Genomic DNA, 14,022 nt, shown 5'->3' with positions numbered 1-14,022 from the left:
CTGAACTTGCAGCCCACAGAACAAGGAAGAACAAGCATAGGCCCAGGTCCCCAGGGTTTCCCCCTACAAGGAAAGGAGGAGCAGGACAGGGACAGTCCATAGCAGGTCTGTTGTGTTTCAAAAGAGACCACCAGATGGCTAGAACCCTCCCCACCTCCTTCTGCCACCCTCTCCTTTGCCTTAGACTGACTTCTGGAAAGAGGAATTTTCACTCCACGTTGCCACCTCACCTGCCCTCCCTCCCTCACCAGCTTCTTGCCCCTGCCAAAGTCACTGGTGACTGCCATTTCTCTAAACCAAAGGACAATTGTCAGGCTAAGTGGGCCTCTGCTGCTGCAGCCCATTGGCCACTCCACACCCTCTCCTCTCTTTCCAGCTTATCTCTCACAGCCCTGATGCCTTTATTCCTGGAGTCGCAAGGAGGAACGAGGACAGGCCCAAGTCCTGCAGTGGTTCCCAGGGCTTCCCCCCCACAATGAAAGAAGGGGCAGGACAGTCCACAGCAGTTAGATGCACAGCATTGGACAAAGAGCACATAACCCCATTCTAGCTAAAATCCTGAAACTGGGAAGTCAGTAGACAGTTCCCTCATCAGGCTCAAAGAGTGGATCAGCTTCGCTCTCCATCCTCTCATTTTTCTGCCCAAGTTCTAGTATGAGACATCACACTGGGTCTCCATTGGGGTTGCTAACACCTCAAACCAGCATATCTCAAACTGAGTTCACCCTACCCCCATCGCCATCCACTTCCACTTGGTTATTTCCATTTTGGGCAAGAGACACAACCATGCACCCAGCTGCTCACACCGGCAGGCAACCTCGCAGTCACGCCACTGCTCACTCTTCATTACTCACCAAGACGCGAGGTTCCTCTGCTTCCCAGTGCTCAGCTCTGTATATCCCCTCCCCCGCCCCCTGCCCTTGCCTTCATTTGGTGGGCCTTCATTTCCAGCCTGGGTCTTTTCACAGTTTCTATGTGGTTGGCCAGCTCAGTCTAACTCCCTGCTCCAACGCATTCTCCACCTTAAAGCCACGGAATCTTTCTAACTGGTACATTTGACCAATCGCTGCCCTCCTAGAATCTTTCACCGTCCTCCTGACAGTGGGCTCCTCTCAGCCCCTCCCCATCTCTTCCCCTCGTGTTCTCTCTCTCCTCTCATGTGTCCTTGAAACTGTGGCTCTGCACCAACTACTCTTCTTACTTAGGGAATGCTACTACTGTCTTTAGAACACCACCTCCCCCCACGAAGCCCTCCTGACCTCTCTTCCTCCTCAGGCCCCTCCTTCATCCCTTGTACTCTATTAGTACTTTTTTTTCACTCACTACCTTCCCCACTGAGAGTCCCTGTGCCTCTTTTTCTGTATTCCTGACCCCCTGGTAAGGTACCTGATGTATACAGCTAACATTGACTAATTACCAATTGTGTGCCTGTCCTGTCCTGAGCATTTTTGAGGTATTATCTAATCCTCGAAATGACCCTTTGAGAAAGATATCATTGTTACCCATTTTGTGAAAAAGGAAACAGGCCTAGGAAGTTTAACCACCTTGCCCAGGGTCAGGCCACTAGCAAGTGGTGGAACTGAAACTCTAGCTCCACAGGTTGGGCCTGGTCCATGTGGCTCACTGCAGCACCTGCCTTCTACACCAGGGCTTAGGGAGCGTCCGGTGACCAGTGGTGAGCCAGGAGGGACCCACGTCATCTTCTCCTAGGCCTCCCAGCACCAAGCAGGACTCTGGGGTGGGATGGGCTGTGGTTGTGGAAAGGGACACACACTTCTGCCTTCTCCCTCACAGCTAAGTCCTTGGCTTGAAACCACAGTGTCATGAGTCCCTGGCCTGTCACTACACAGGTGGGGATTTCCAGGAATAAAAGAGGGGCTTTGGGAAACTCACATTACAGACCCCAATACAGGAGGAATAAAGAGATGTGGGTCCTGACTCCTCTCAGGGTTTTAATGGGGGACAAAAGAGCCCATTGTCCCCAACAAAAGACAGTGTCGGAGAGAAGTCCGATGGCATTTCGCAGGACCCGAGGGAAAGGAGGAGGACAACTAGGGAGAAAAAGACCAAGGATAAAACTCCAAATGGTCTCAAATGGCTTCCTTACCCGAGGAAGCCATTTCAAAGAAGAAGAGTCAGCAGCCTGAAGTATGGCCTTATCAAGAATATCAGGAAATTGCAGACAACCAAGCATCCCAGGCAGAGTGCCCTCTCCCTGCAGAGAGTCCCATTCTTCCAAGTCGCCATGATGACACACCAGAGAGGGCATAACACAGAGACATGGCCCTCCGCTCTCTTAACCTGGCTGGAAAAGGGCTACATGTGGCCCAGGCAAGGCTAGAAGATGGAACCAAAAATGTAGTTGTGCTAGTGGAGGGGAATGAATGAAGGTGATTTTTTGTATAATTTAAAAAATAGGGCTTATAAAATGATACGAGTTTTTTTTTTTCTGGCTTTATTGAAATATAAAAGACAATCAGTTGCTTCTGTTTCTCCCATAGGTAAATATGGTATGGTACAAGCTGGACCAGACACTCTTATCACCGTCACTGGCAGGTGTTCTGGGGGCCAGCCTTGACCACCAGGGGGCGGTGTGTAACTGTCCCTGGACCACAGGAGCGAGGGAGAAAGAATCTTGCTGGTTTACAGAATGTGCCAAGCCTGGCACAGGCAGCAGGTTCTGAGAAAGGATTCCACAAGGGGCACCACCTGCCCTGATCTGGTCTGGGATCGGCACCCTGGAGGCCAGCATGACGTCATCTCCACCTGGTAGGGTTTACAACCTCCAAGCCCTGCCTTCTACCTAAAAGCTACTCATTGACATTCAATGAGCATTTATAGTGTGCAGACACTAAGCTAGGCTCAGAGGATACAAAATTGAGGAGTCCCTAACCTCCAGGAGCTCACAGCCAGGGGGACTGGATAATGTTGCAATGCTAAACCAGAAAGGTACTGGATGCAGAGGTGATACAAATGGGGGAGGGGCTGGGGCAGCTTGGACTGCCTCCAGGGCAGTGATCTCTGAACAAGCTCTTAAAAGAGGAAGAGGGTTTTGAGCAAGGGGGAGACCAGATTCAGTTTCTACTCAAATTACAAACTATTTCAATCAGGAACACTGGGCAGCTGTTTATGAGACGGTAACAGGTGTGGATGATCCTTGAGAGGCAGTTAAGCGACCAGAAGCAGGGTGGGGAAGAGTGCCGTACCTGAACGTGCATGCGGACACTAATGGTGGAGGGCCCTGGGGACCCAACCGGACAGACTTACTGCTGTGGATTTTCCCATATGTATTGGTTTTCTACTAGGTGCACATTTTACCTTTTTAAAAACCTAAGACAGGGAGGAGTGAGGAGCAAGTGCTTAATGGGAATGGGCTTCCTCACGGGGCGTGACAATGTTGTGGAGCTAGAGGTGGTCACACACCATTGTGATGTACTAGATTGCCACTGAATTGTTCACTTTGAAATGGTTAAATTCAGTCTTAAACAAAGACAATGAAACAAAGCATTCCATGGCTGGCTAGAAATGGAGATGCCAGTTGGGACACGATTTACCAGGCCCCAGGCCCCAAAAGGGTTCCATGTGAGGTGGTGGTGACAGCAAGAGTGCTGACAGGGAAGGGAGCCCACAACTTCGAGGCAGCCCCGAAGGAAGAGAGAGGGGCAGGAGCATGAGTCCACGCAGCGGGACAGCAGGAAGAGGAACAGAGAGCAAGCAGCAGCAGTTTCACGGGAGAGGGCAGCTGCAGGGAAGGAAGGACACAGAGGAGCCAGACAGGTGGAGAAAAAAGGTGTTATGTTTTCCTTTATATTATATAGGCCCACCCAATTAGAAAAGACATTAATATTGACTTAGAAACTTCCAGATAAAATATTCTCATTTCAATGAGCATGACTTTTTGATACTGGGTTTTCCACATGACAGAGATACAAGCAATTCTTTTCCCCCCAGCAATTCTTGACTGAGACATTTGGACAATTCCTGATGGCCGCTCCCTTCATTCCTCTCATTTATGGAGCACATCTGCATGACACGCGCTGTGAATGAGAGGAGACAAAAACAAAATCAGGGAAGGACTTGGTTCACACTGGCTGTGGCAGCAAATGGAGCAGCACATACATCTCTAATGGAGAGAAACTTTTCTCACTGTTCCATAGATTCAGTCTCTCAAATTCTTCAAGGGAGCAATGCTCCTTCAGGTCCAGTGTTTCCTTCTCCACAGATGTTCTCAGTCCTGCAGATGATGTGCCCAGGACTCCCCAACCCCACTGAAACATTTTTGTATCAAATATTTCACAGTGATGTTGCATTTTTTCTCATTAATGTTGTTTAGAGTTCTAATTAACACTGACCAAACAGATTACTAAATCACTTATTTTCACTTTTCCAAAGTTGGATTTTGCGGCAAAGTCACATTCACTCACCACACATTAGTTACTTTTTACATGGTCCTCATAATTTATTATTCATTCAGATCCTCCAAAGTGTCAGTCCAGTTATCCATTTTTCAGCCAATAACCATCCAACACTGGAATGGAAAGGTAAAGTTATTCACACAACTCTTCTTTTCAATCTTTAGCTGGTAAGCTTTTGACAAAATGTGTCCTTTACCAGTCAACGCCCTTCAGTATGAAATAGAGGAGAGGTCGGCTACTCTTTCTTGCATGAAGAGAAAAACAAGGACCAGAACTGCTTGGACTGTATGAGCTTTCACTCTGTTGTCAGTGGCCTCACTGGACTAGATCAGACCTGCATGCTCCCTCTGGCTAGGGTGCATCTCACTGATAAAATGGTTTCTCACTGGTGAAACTAACCAAGCATCCAGGTAATACTATACCTGTGGACTCAGCAATCTTAAGTGGGAGGTTTTGTTGGTTGGTGTGTCTGTCATGTCACAGGTCAGTGTGTCCACTGCTTTCTGACTCTCAAGCACAGTTTTGACAAATTCTACATGTTTGGGTAAAATGAGCACATCTGAGAGCGAGACATTTCATCTTTAGCAACAAATCATGATGCCACACCTACTAGAGTACAATCTGACATTAACATAACAAAGATCTTTTTTTTTTTTTGCAACACATTTTTTAAAATCTCCATGCTTTTCTGCCTAACAGGTGCTTCTTGGAGAAGCACCATGGGGTATGCTTAGTACCCCTGCTCCATTTGGTAACTTTTCTGTGCAAATGAGACATTTAGGTGTAGGATGAGAAGAGTCGCATGTTTGAGAGTCTCTGTACTGTCTAATCAGTGGCAATTTTTTTTTGACCAAGGTTAGTCTTGTGAATCTGATGACATTCTGGATTTAATAAAAATTTGGGAAAGTAAACATCTATAAAATTAAATCTATTGTTGGAACAGAGAAAGGACTGTAGAAAAACTCAGGGAGGAAGAAAAGGACTGTATTGTAAGTTAATAGCATTATATCAATGTTAATTTATTTGCTTTGATAAATGTACAATATTTAACACTCAGAGAAGTTGGGGAGAGTATATAGGAGCTCTGTACCATCCTTGCAACTCTTCTGTAAATCTAAAATTCTTTCAAAATAAAAAGTTACAAAAACTAAATCTATTAAATGTAAAATACATAAGGAGACTATGAAGGCTTTATGACTTCAGGAAAGGAATAGGAGAAATATGAAGACCTTCTGAAATCTAAAATTTTCTAAAACAAGTTGCCCTGAAAAACTAAAAAAAATTAAGCATGCAGCTTATAAAAACAGGAAAAATTAAAACGCTAATTTTAATTCAATAATTAAAACTTTGAAAAATCAAATAAATACAATGACTTAACCTTACATTAAAAATTATTTTTGAAAAATGGATTTTCTGAAGCCCTAAAGGCATACAGTTCATTTAAACAAAGCACTGAATAAGCTGGTTTAAATTGAATTTTTTGTTTTTAAAATAAACTTTTAAACATTTCTAGGAAAGCAAATAATTATGCAATTCCATAAAACTTTGGTTAATTTTTAACATCAAAAGCTAATAAAAAGTGATCAAGAAAAAATAATAGAGAGAGCATTTGAGATCTTGTTCCCTGGCATATGTCATGTTTGGCTCAAATATACTCTCACAAAAAAGAAATAGAGAATATTAACAAAATAAATTATGTGTTACTTGGAAATACCTTTTAGTTTAGCAAAATATTTGGAAGAAAATTCAAAGAAACTATTTTGCATGCACAAAGATCTCATGATATAGAAATCATGACAAAGTAGCAAATGCCCTCCCTGGGCTTACCAGAAAGACTCCCCAGTTCATTAAGTTTGCAGAGGAAGCTATGCAAATAGTGCTCAAATATACCTGCTTCTGAATGGCTATGTTTTTGAAAAGACTTCAACATTCCAGTGACAAAGCATTGTGAGATGCGGCTTGCTGGACCCCATTTGGTGACCTATCTGGCACGCAGGGGTGGGGAACCCCTGGGAGGACCCTCTGATTGAAGAGACCAAACTCGAAACCCTGGAATTCACGTAATAAGACCATGTTTAATGAACACCAAAATACAGGCGAGTGCAGTGAGGCTTAGAGGAAGGGTATGTGGTGAAAGGTCCCATAGGAACAGCAGAGCAAGATGACTGGTTTCATTTTACAGTTGGAGAAACTGAGTTCGAACAGGTTCACTGGCTTGGCCAAAGCCATAGAGGGTTCCTGGTCCTTCCTTCAGCACCACTGTAGCCTGGCTCAGAGATTTGAGCAGAAGGAAGATGAATGCCCCACAGAAAGAGCAAGCACGGTATGCAGATGGGCAGGGGCATGGTATATAGGGATACTGAGGGGGATCAGTTTGGGGGGGGCAGGAACCGGAGTACCTGCAGCCCAGGATACCACAGCACAGCCACCTGGATGTCTGCTTTTCCTCTCATCCTTCCGGGGTGCCCAGACCCTCAGGACCAGCTGAGAGAGGTCACAGGGTGGGAGGGCTGCTCCCTGCAGTGCTCACTGGCCAGTCTTCGCCTGGAATGTACTGTGCATGGGCCCAGTGCAGGGCCAGGCAGGACAGGGTAGAAGCAGCAGCACAAAAAAAATCATGCTATGTAGCCGACCACACTGTGAGGACGCATGCCATGCAAAGGAGCATGAAGGGAAAGTGCCACGTGGACAGGGAGCTGGAGAGGATGCAGCCCTGGTACATGGGCATGTGGAGTCCGATGAAGGGGAGGCGAATAGCACTGGACGAGACCAGCACGCCGCTGAGTCTGAATGGGATCCTGGGGTGCAGGTCAATGCAGTGACATGGAGGAGAAATGGGGTCACCACAGAGACCTCAGGGGAGCTAAGTTGGCTCTCTGGCTGGAGAAGGCTCTGTGTGTCCAGGCTTCTCCAGGCAAACCCCTGGATATGGAGCTGGCTGGTTTGGGGTCGGTCACAGAGGGTACTCCCCTGGCCATCCTGGGTGGCCTCTCTAGGGAGTGATTACACAATGAGGCCCACAGAAGCTTCGGGCTCTGCAGAAACACAAGGACACATGATGTTCCTTTTGTTCCTTCATCCCACTGGCCCTTGGCTCTCCCTTGGGAGGGGCCTAGAGCTCAACATAGATCCTGTCTTCCTCATCTTCTTTCATCTTGTAGTTACTGTCCAAAAGGTGTCCCTAGAATCCAGTGTGGGGAGGAGGGAACTGGGTCAGAAGCTCCAAGCAGATGCTCCTGCCAAGGAACAGTCCCCAGGGCACCTATCTCTTCTCAAGATCAACACGCAGCTGGGGAGCCACAGCAGTAGGCCAGGCAGAAGGCTGCCGGGCCTTGCGTGGAAGCCATGTTAAGAGGCACCAGCAGGGGGTGCCAGAAACCCACACTTGGCAGCAAGCTCCTTTTGCTTTCTCAGTCCTGTCTCAACTTCCAAGGGACTAAGGCTCAAGGGCTGCAAGACATTGCCCTTTCAAGGCCTTGGGCAAAAGATGCCCCCACAGAGGAGAGCCAGGACCTGATTTTGAGGTGGAGGCAGTGGTGAGTCTGAGCAGGGCTGGGAAGGGCAGGCTTGGCTAGCTGAGGCCCTGGCATTCCTGCCCAGTCCAGCACCAGAGCCCCAGCTACATCCTGATGCTGTCCATGCATGTGGTGGTGGTGGTGGTGGTGGTGGTGGTGGTGGTGGGGTCCTTCATTCACTGCCTCCTCCCTGAAGAGGGGGCCTGGCCACCGTCCCACCCCACAGTGGCAGCTGTCACAGTCGGTGCAGGCCTGTCATTGAGTGTCAGGGTCCTGGAAACCCCAGGCCTCCACGGCAGCGATGAGGAAGTTCTCAGAGCAGAGGGGCTGGTTGTTGAAAGTGTCGCAGTGGCCTGTGCGACCCCGGTTCAGGTCCCCGTCGATGTAGAGCGCCTGGCCGCCCCCTCCACCTGCAGGATGCTCAGTCAGTGGCTGCCTTTATGTCTGGCATTTTCCCCAAGGTGCTTCCCTCCTGTCCTTAAGCATCTCCACTATCCCTGCCCCAGCCCTACCAGAGACCTCTCTAAAACCACAGGGCTGACCTTCAACCCTCCAAAGCCCACCCGCCTTCAGCTGGGATCCAAATTCCAGGCTAGACCCCACTTCTCAGCTGGTTTACCCAGAATGCCTGTTCCTACTCCTGACCCCTTATGCCTACTTCCTCTGCCATCACAAGGGCTCTGCTTGTCCTTCAGGTGGGCTACCCGCCACCTGGGTCAGCAATGGCTGGCCCAGGGGCTTTGGCCACCGATGACCCCATACCCTTGTCCTAGGCTAAGTGATCCCAGCTTGAGGTAGAGGGAGGTGCCCACCTATGATGAGGCAGTCATTGCCCCCAGCCATGAACATGGACTCAGTCTTGGAGGGCAGGTTGAAGTGCCGAGTGGCTAGGAATGGCGAAAGGCGATCAGAAGGGTCTGAGGGTAAGGACATGGAGTGGCAGTGCAGGGACGAAGAGGTGGTGGTCTCCGAGGACAAAGGCTTGGTCAGCTCTGGGTGTTTAATGACCACCCACTCGTAGCGCTGGACCTCGGGCTGCAGCTGAGGGTAAAAGGGCAGCAAGAGGAGCTGGCATATGGTGCCCTGCAAGGCCCCTTCTGCCCACTTTCCTCCCACAAATCTTCACTGGAGCCCTCTGTGTGCGAGGCCTGTGCCGGGGCTGGGGTGACAGTGCCACACAGGGCAGGTAAGAGCCTGCCTGCTCTCAGGGAGCTCGTGGTCTAATGATGACAAACCAGAAGGAAACAAGAGGATTTCCTGTAGGTTAATGGCTATGGTGAAAGTAAACAGGGTCACATTGGTGGGGGTGAGGTGGGTGCTGGGCCTGTTGACCTCAGAGCTCCCACAAGGAGACTCACTTACCCTAAACACGAAGCATTCTCCAGTCCCAAAGAAGCCCAGTTTGCCTCCAAACTTATTTCTCTCACTCCAATCTGTTGACAGGTAAGCTCCACACACCTGGGGAGAAAGGCCCACGGGTGAGGCTGTGCCCTGCCTGCCCGCAGGAGCATCCCCTCACTCAGGGTCTGCTGAAAAGCTATGGTACTGGGGGGGATATTGTTGCAGCACCCCTGACCCCCACTCAAGGGCAAGGGCTGGAGGTGGAGAGAGCTGTGAGGAGTCAGAGTTTAGAAGGTGGGGGACTGGCAGTGAGAGTGGGGTGCGGGGTGAGTGGCTGCCCAGGCCACCATCAGCTTGTTTGGGATATTTTCATTTTGTTTCCCTCCCTGGCCCTCAAGCATGGGAATAAGTTCCATGTCCACATTCTGATTTTGGGCATCAACCCAGGGAGGCCCCTCGGATGAAAGCTTCCAGGAGGTACCCTGCTCAACAACATTCCCCCACACCCCACCATCAGCCAGCAAAGTGCTTGATTTCACATTAGACTCAGGATCCTCTGGTGGATGCAGGGTTTGCCCAAAGTATCTGACAACCAGTCACTTGTTATGACACAGACACCCAGGCTCCTCCTGGAGACCCAAACACAGAGTCTGGGACAGGGTAAGGAACCTAGAACTGCCATGGGTGCAGGTTTGGGAGCCAATGAACAAGAAGCCTCTGCTGCATGTAGATGCCCCTAGCATCGGGGCACAGGAGCTCCGACCTCCCCAGATGTCTCAGGGGACTTTCAGCGGGGATAGCTAATACAGAGAACAAGGCCCTGATGACTATCTGTCAAGGGGTAGAGGCAGGTGAAGGCTGTTGACTCACCTGGTGTTGGCCCACTGTGGCGGGAGGAGGCGAGGCCTTGCTCACTAGGCATTTCTGCAATGCTCCTCTAAGCAGCCATGCTGTTTCAGGAGGGCCTGGACCCCCAGGAGAAACAGGGAGGCCCTGGGTACTTGGGGGTCAGATGGGGAGGCTGAATTCACTTCTCTGTGGAGGGTGGCTCTGCTCTGCGCCCCTAAGTGCAGGAAGGCTGGTGGAGGCTGCAGAGTTACCCACCCTGGGGCATAGGAGCAGCAGACTCCCCAGAACTCAGAGGCCAGGACCCCAGGCTCCCTCTGGTCCCTGCTCACCTCCTTTTGTGTGGTCTTGATGAGAAGCAGGGTGGGCTCATGTCCTTCACATTGGAAGAAGAACCTGGAAGAGACCACATGTGCTAGTCCTGATGGGCAAGTTATCCTGCACTCCTTCCATGTGTCACCTCCAGCCAGTGCCCACAGTGTCCGAGAAACCCAGGCTGTCCGGGGGTGGACAGGCCGGGGAACTGCCATTTCCTTATCTCCTGGGGACCAGGCATGAAGGCCAAGGACCTGGCAACACTCTGGTTTGGGCACTCTTCTGAGCCAAGATGGAGCTCCCACCAGGTGGCCTGCAGGCTGAGTGGTTAGCTGCCCCAGGGCTGTCTGCCCTGGTGTGACACAGGAGAGAAGTGGCATGGCAAATAGCCCCCAATAGGCAGAGCCACATGCCAGGTGCTTCAGGGAAGCAAGAACCAGAGGAACAGGTCCCTGCTCTAGGAAAGCTCAGAATGTTCTTGGGAGTCCAAGCATGTGGGAGCTGGGTGGCAGTGGGAAGAAAGCGAGGTTTGAGGCTGCTGCTGTGACGGCACCAGGTGCCCAGGGCTTGGCTAGTGGTCCTGGCAACTCTGCTTGGTCATCTCTTAGCTGGTCCCCCACAGAGGTGGGGGCTGGGTAAATGCACCTCCAGCTGTACTGTAACACTCATGGGGCTGCAGATGGTGCCTGCCACATGGGCTAGGCCGGCTCTGCCTGTGCCACCCCTGCCAGGTCACCCAAGCCAGAGCTTCTGAGGCCTGCCATCAGAGGCTTGAGGGGGCGGCTGCACCTGACAGAGCTGCCAGGGAGGCAGTGTGCCCTGGGGGGCCCCAGCAGAGGCCCCCCTCCACCACAGGGCCAACCTGTTCCCAGCTTATGGACTGATGAAGTGTAGAGGGGAGGGGTAGTGAACCATTGCCTTGAGTCGTCCTCTCCTACAGTTCTGTAAGCTCCGCCTCCCATGTCCGAACACCTACATGGGGACCTGGAGCTATTATGTGTACAGCAATGACCTCTGAATTTGGGTGGCCTGGGAATGGAGAGAATCCCAGAAAAGGGTCTCCTGATTCTAGGGCCCCCAGGAAGAGGCCTCACTCAGGTGCCCAACTTAAAGGCCCATTTTCAGCATGGCCTCCCAGAAGCATAGGCAGGATGAGAAGCTGGGCAACTTCATGGCTCCCTCTGCCTCTCCTGCACCACCTGGCCATCAGAATCCAGGCTTCAGGGCCTCGGGAGGGCAGGCCCAGCTTTCTCTGGCCACCTTGGCATTACCTGGTCAAGCTGTACCCATGCTGCAGTGAGGAGAAGAGCAGGAGGGGCTGACAGAGGGCGAACCGCTCAGGGATCCACGACCAGATGTCTCTCATCTCCTTCACACTGACAATCTCTGAGTGAAAGTTCTCCGCATGGACAGCCAGGTGCACAAACTGCCTGGGGAGAGGTTCAGAGCACAGCTTCAACTCCAGCCCTGACCACGTCCCCACCCCGGGGTGTACAGAGGCTCTCCTGGGAGCCAAGCCTGGAGGGGACGTCTCACCTATTCAGCCAAGTTAGAGCCTGGTCCTAGGTGCCCTCAGAAAGAAACAGTGGAGCTGTCCCCTGGAGCCCCACTTCCATTCCATTACCAAGAGGGGAGAGCACCCAGCCCAAGTAAGGATAAAAGCACCTTTTCTCTAAGAAATGGGGGCAGAAAGTGAATCAGCTCTTGCAAGACAATGCTTCAGGGCCAGCCAAGCACCAGTAAAGAGCACGACTGAGGCAGCCGGGCAGGCAGGCAGGCAGACAGACAGACAGACAGACAGACAGACAGGACAGACAGGTGGTGCCTGAACATTGACTCAGAGACAGCACAGCTGAAGCCAGCCCTGAGAGCCAGCACAAGCAGCGAGGCCTTGGGACAGCCAGACTGGAAGACAGACAGAAGCCAGGCATGAAGATGTGATTTCCAGACCTACCTTTTAGAAAGTGAAACACTGAAAAACAGGAGGAAGCAACGGACATGAAGGAGGAGAAAAATAAAACAGACAAGGAGAGGTTACTGGCAAATACTGATGTCCAAGAGTGCCTGCCTTTGTCTCAGAAAAAAGGCCTTCACAGCTACAGTCACAGCATTTGCCACTGAGAAGGTCTCAGGACACCGTGGGCCCTTCCCACCCCTGCTACTCAGGGGTTTGTGCTCAGGGCAGGGGGGCCATGCCCAGCAGCCACAAGAATGGCCAGCGAGGGAGCCCAAAGCTGGAGGGGCACAGAAGGGATGCTGAGACATGACCCGAGGCAGCCAGCCCAGCCCACTGTTGGATCTTCTGACCCCATGGTCAACACCCTGTTTTTGTCTCTGCCATGGGCCTCGGGTCTGAGGATAGGACCCAGCACCTTCCATGCCCACAGCTGCCTAAGCAGCCTGTGGCTGTAGACAGGAAGGCCCTCTCTCCTTTCCAGTGGTTTTCTATCCACGTACTGATGACTGCCTGGCAGTAGGTAGACCAAGAGGCTGCAGAACAAGCTCATGCCCTAGGCCCTCGGGATGTATTCCTCTGAAGCCCTGCCCCATGAGGGCCCCAGCGGCCTGTCTAGAGGCCCGCTACACCTCAGCCTCAGGGGGCCTGCCTACCTCTTTTGCTTGACAGTGATGCCCTTCTGCTTCAAAGCTTTCTCATTGGCCATCTGTAGGAGCTGAATCTCCTTCCGAGAGAAGAGGCGAATGGCGAAAGCTTTCTCCAGCAGCTTCTCGGGAGACACAGTCTTGGCAATGTCCTTGACGAAGGCGCGGATGTCTTGCTTCACGTTGTCCGTCTCAAGCGGCTGCCCAGCTCTAACCTTGTGGAAGAACTTGAGGATTGCCAGTGCAACGCGATACAACACCTTGTAGCCTTCCACCAGGAAGACATCGAAGACTCGAGCGAAGTAGTTGATAGGGAGCTCCCCGAACAGCCATCGCTGCCAGTCCGCATAAACCTGCAGGACGTCTTCCGACACAGCCACCATCAGCTTGTGGGCTGCCTGGCAGTACTTGTTCACCAGATCCCCAAACGTCATGCACGAAGACTCGAAGGCCAGGAAGCTCTGGTCAATCAGCTTCTTGCTGGGGTCATTGCAGGCCAAGATGCGGCAGGCCTTTTCGAAGCACTCGGCCTCGTCGATGCTGTAGTGCAGCAGCAGGGCCACGACTGCGGGCAGGGCTGGGCAGAAGGAGATGTCGGGGAACTGGTTGGCGATGCATAGCAGGATCTTCCGCACGGCACCCTCGCCCCGTGTGTTTAGGCAGTAGCTGGGTACCTGCGTGTTGTCCACAAACTCGGGCAAGGGCAGGCTGCTGCTGCTGTGCTTGCCCACAATCTTGCCCACGATGTCACTGTACACACTGGCATCAGGTGTGACCGTGCGGCAGGGGATGTCCCGGATCAGGCGCTGATACACCTTCCCGCGCAGGGCATGGCTGTGGGCCCAGTAGCCCTGGCGTGCGAGCTGCTTTAGCTCCTGCAGTTCTGTGCAGCTCAGCTCCTTGGGTCCCAGGTCCTGGATGGCAATATCCATCTTGTCTCTGTCCACAAAGCAATTGTACCCTGGGGAGTCCATAGTGCAGAGTATGCC

General features: G+C 51.6%; 1 protein-coding gene and 1 long non-coding RNA gene across 2 annotated transcripts; both read right to left on the bottom strand.

Moving 5' to 3' along the window:
* Nucleotides 1-3,873: 3,873 nt before the first annotated feature.
* Nucleotides 3,874-7,105, bottom strand: LOC111730205. Its single transcript, XR_002776599.1, has 2 exons — nucleotides 4,425-7,105; nucleotides 3,874-4,037 (listed from the first exon to the last, which is right to left on the bottom strand). It is a non-coding gene; the product is annotated as an uncharacterized LOC111730205 (long non-coding RNA).
* A 31-nt stretch (nucleotides 7,106-7,136) lies between these two features.
* TBC1D24 (TBC1 domain family member 24) lies at nucleotides 7,137-14,016 on the bottom strand. The gene is made up of 6 exons (XM_011376959.2): nucleotides 13,043-14,016; nucleotides 11,704-11,862; nucleotides 10,450-10,513; nucleotides 9,293-9,388; nucleotides 8,743-8,971; nucleotides 7,137-8,340 (listed from the first exon to the last, which is right to left on the bottom strand). Exons 1-6 carry the CDS (start codon nucleotides 14,005-14,007, stop codon nucleotides 8,186-8,188), a joined length of 1,668 nt encoding a protein of 555 aa, XP_011375261.1. The 5' UTR covers nucleotides 14,008-14,016; the 3' UTR covers nucleotides 7,137-8,185.
* Nucleotides 14,017-14,022: the final 6 nt, after the last annotated feature.

This window comes from Pteropus vampyrus, unplaced genomic scaffold (assembly GCF_000151845.1).
Source record: "Pteropus vampyrus isolate Shadow unplaced genomic scaffold, Pvam_2.0 Scaffold303, whole genome shotgun sequence".
In the NCBI taxonomy this organism is placed as follows: Eukaryota; Metazoa; Chordata; class Mammalia; order Chiroptera; family Pteropodidae; genus Pteropus; species Pteropus vampyrus.
This window is presented reverse-complemented; position numbering and strand designations above follow the sequence as displayed.

Coding starts and splice junctions, on each gene's coding strand:
- TBC1D24 (XM_011376959.2), bottom strand. CDS start 14,007: ATGGACTCCCCAGGGTACAATTGCTTTGTGGACAGAGACAAGATGGAT. Junction 9,389..10,449: donor TCAAGACCACACAAAAGGAG/GTGAGCAGGGAC, acceptor CTTTCTCCCCAG/GTGTGTGGAGCTTACCTGTC. Junction 8,341..8,742: donor CAATGACTGCCTCATCATAG/GTGGGCACCTCC, acceptor AGCATCCTGCAG/GTGGAGGGGGCGGCCAGGCG.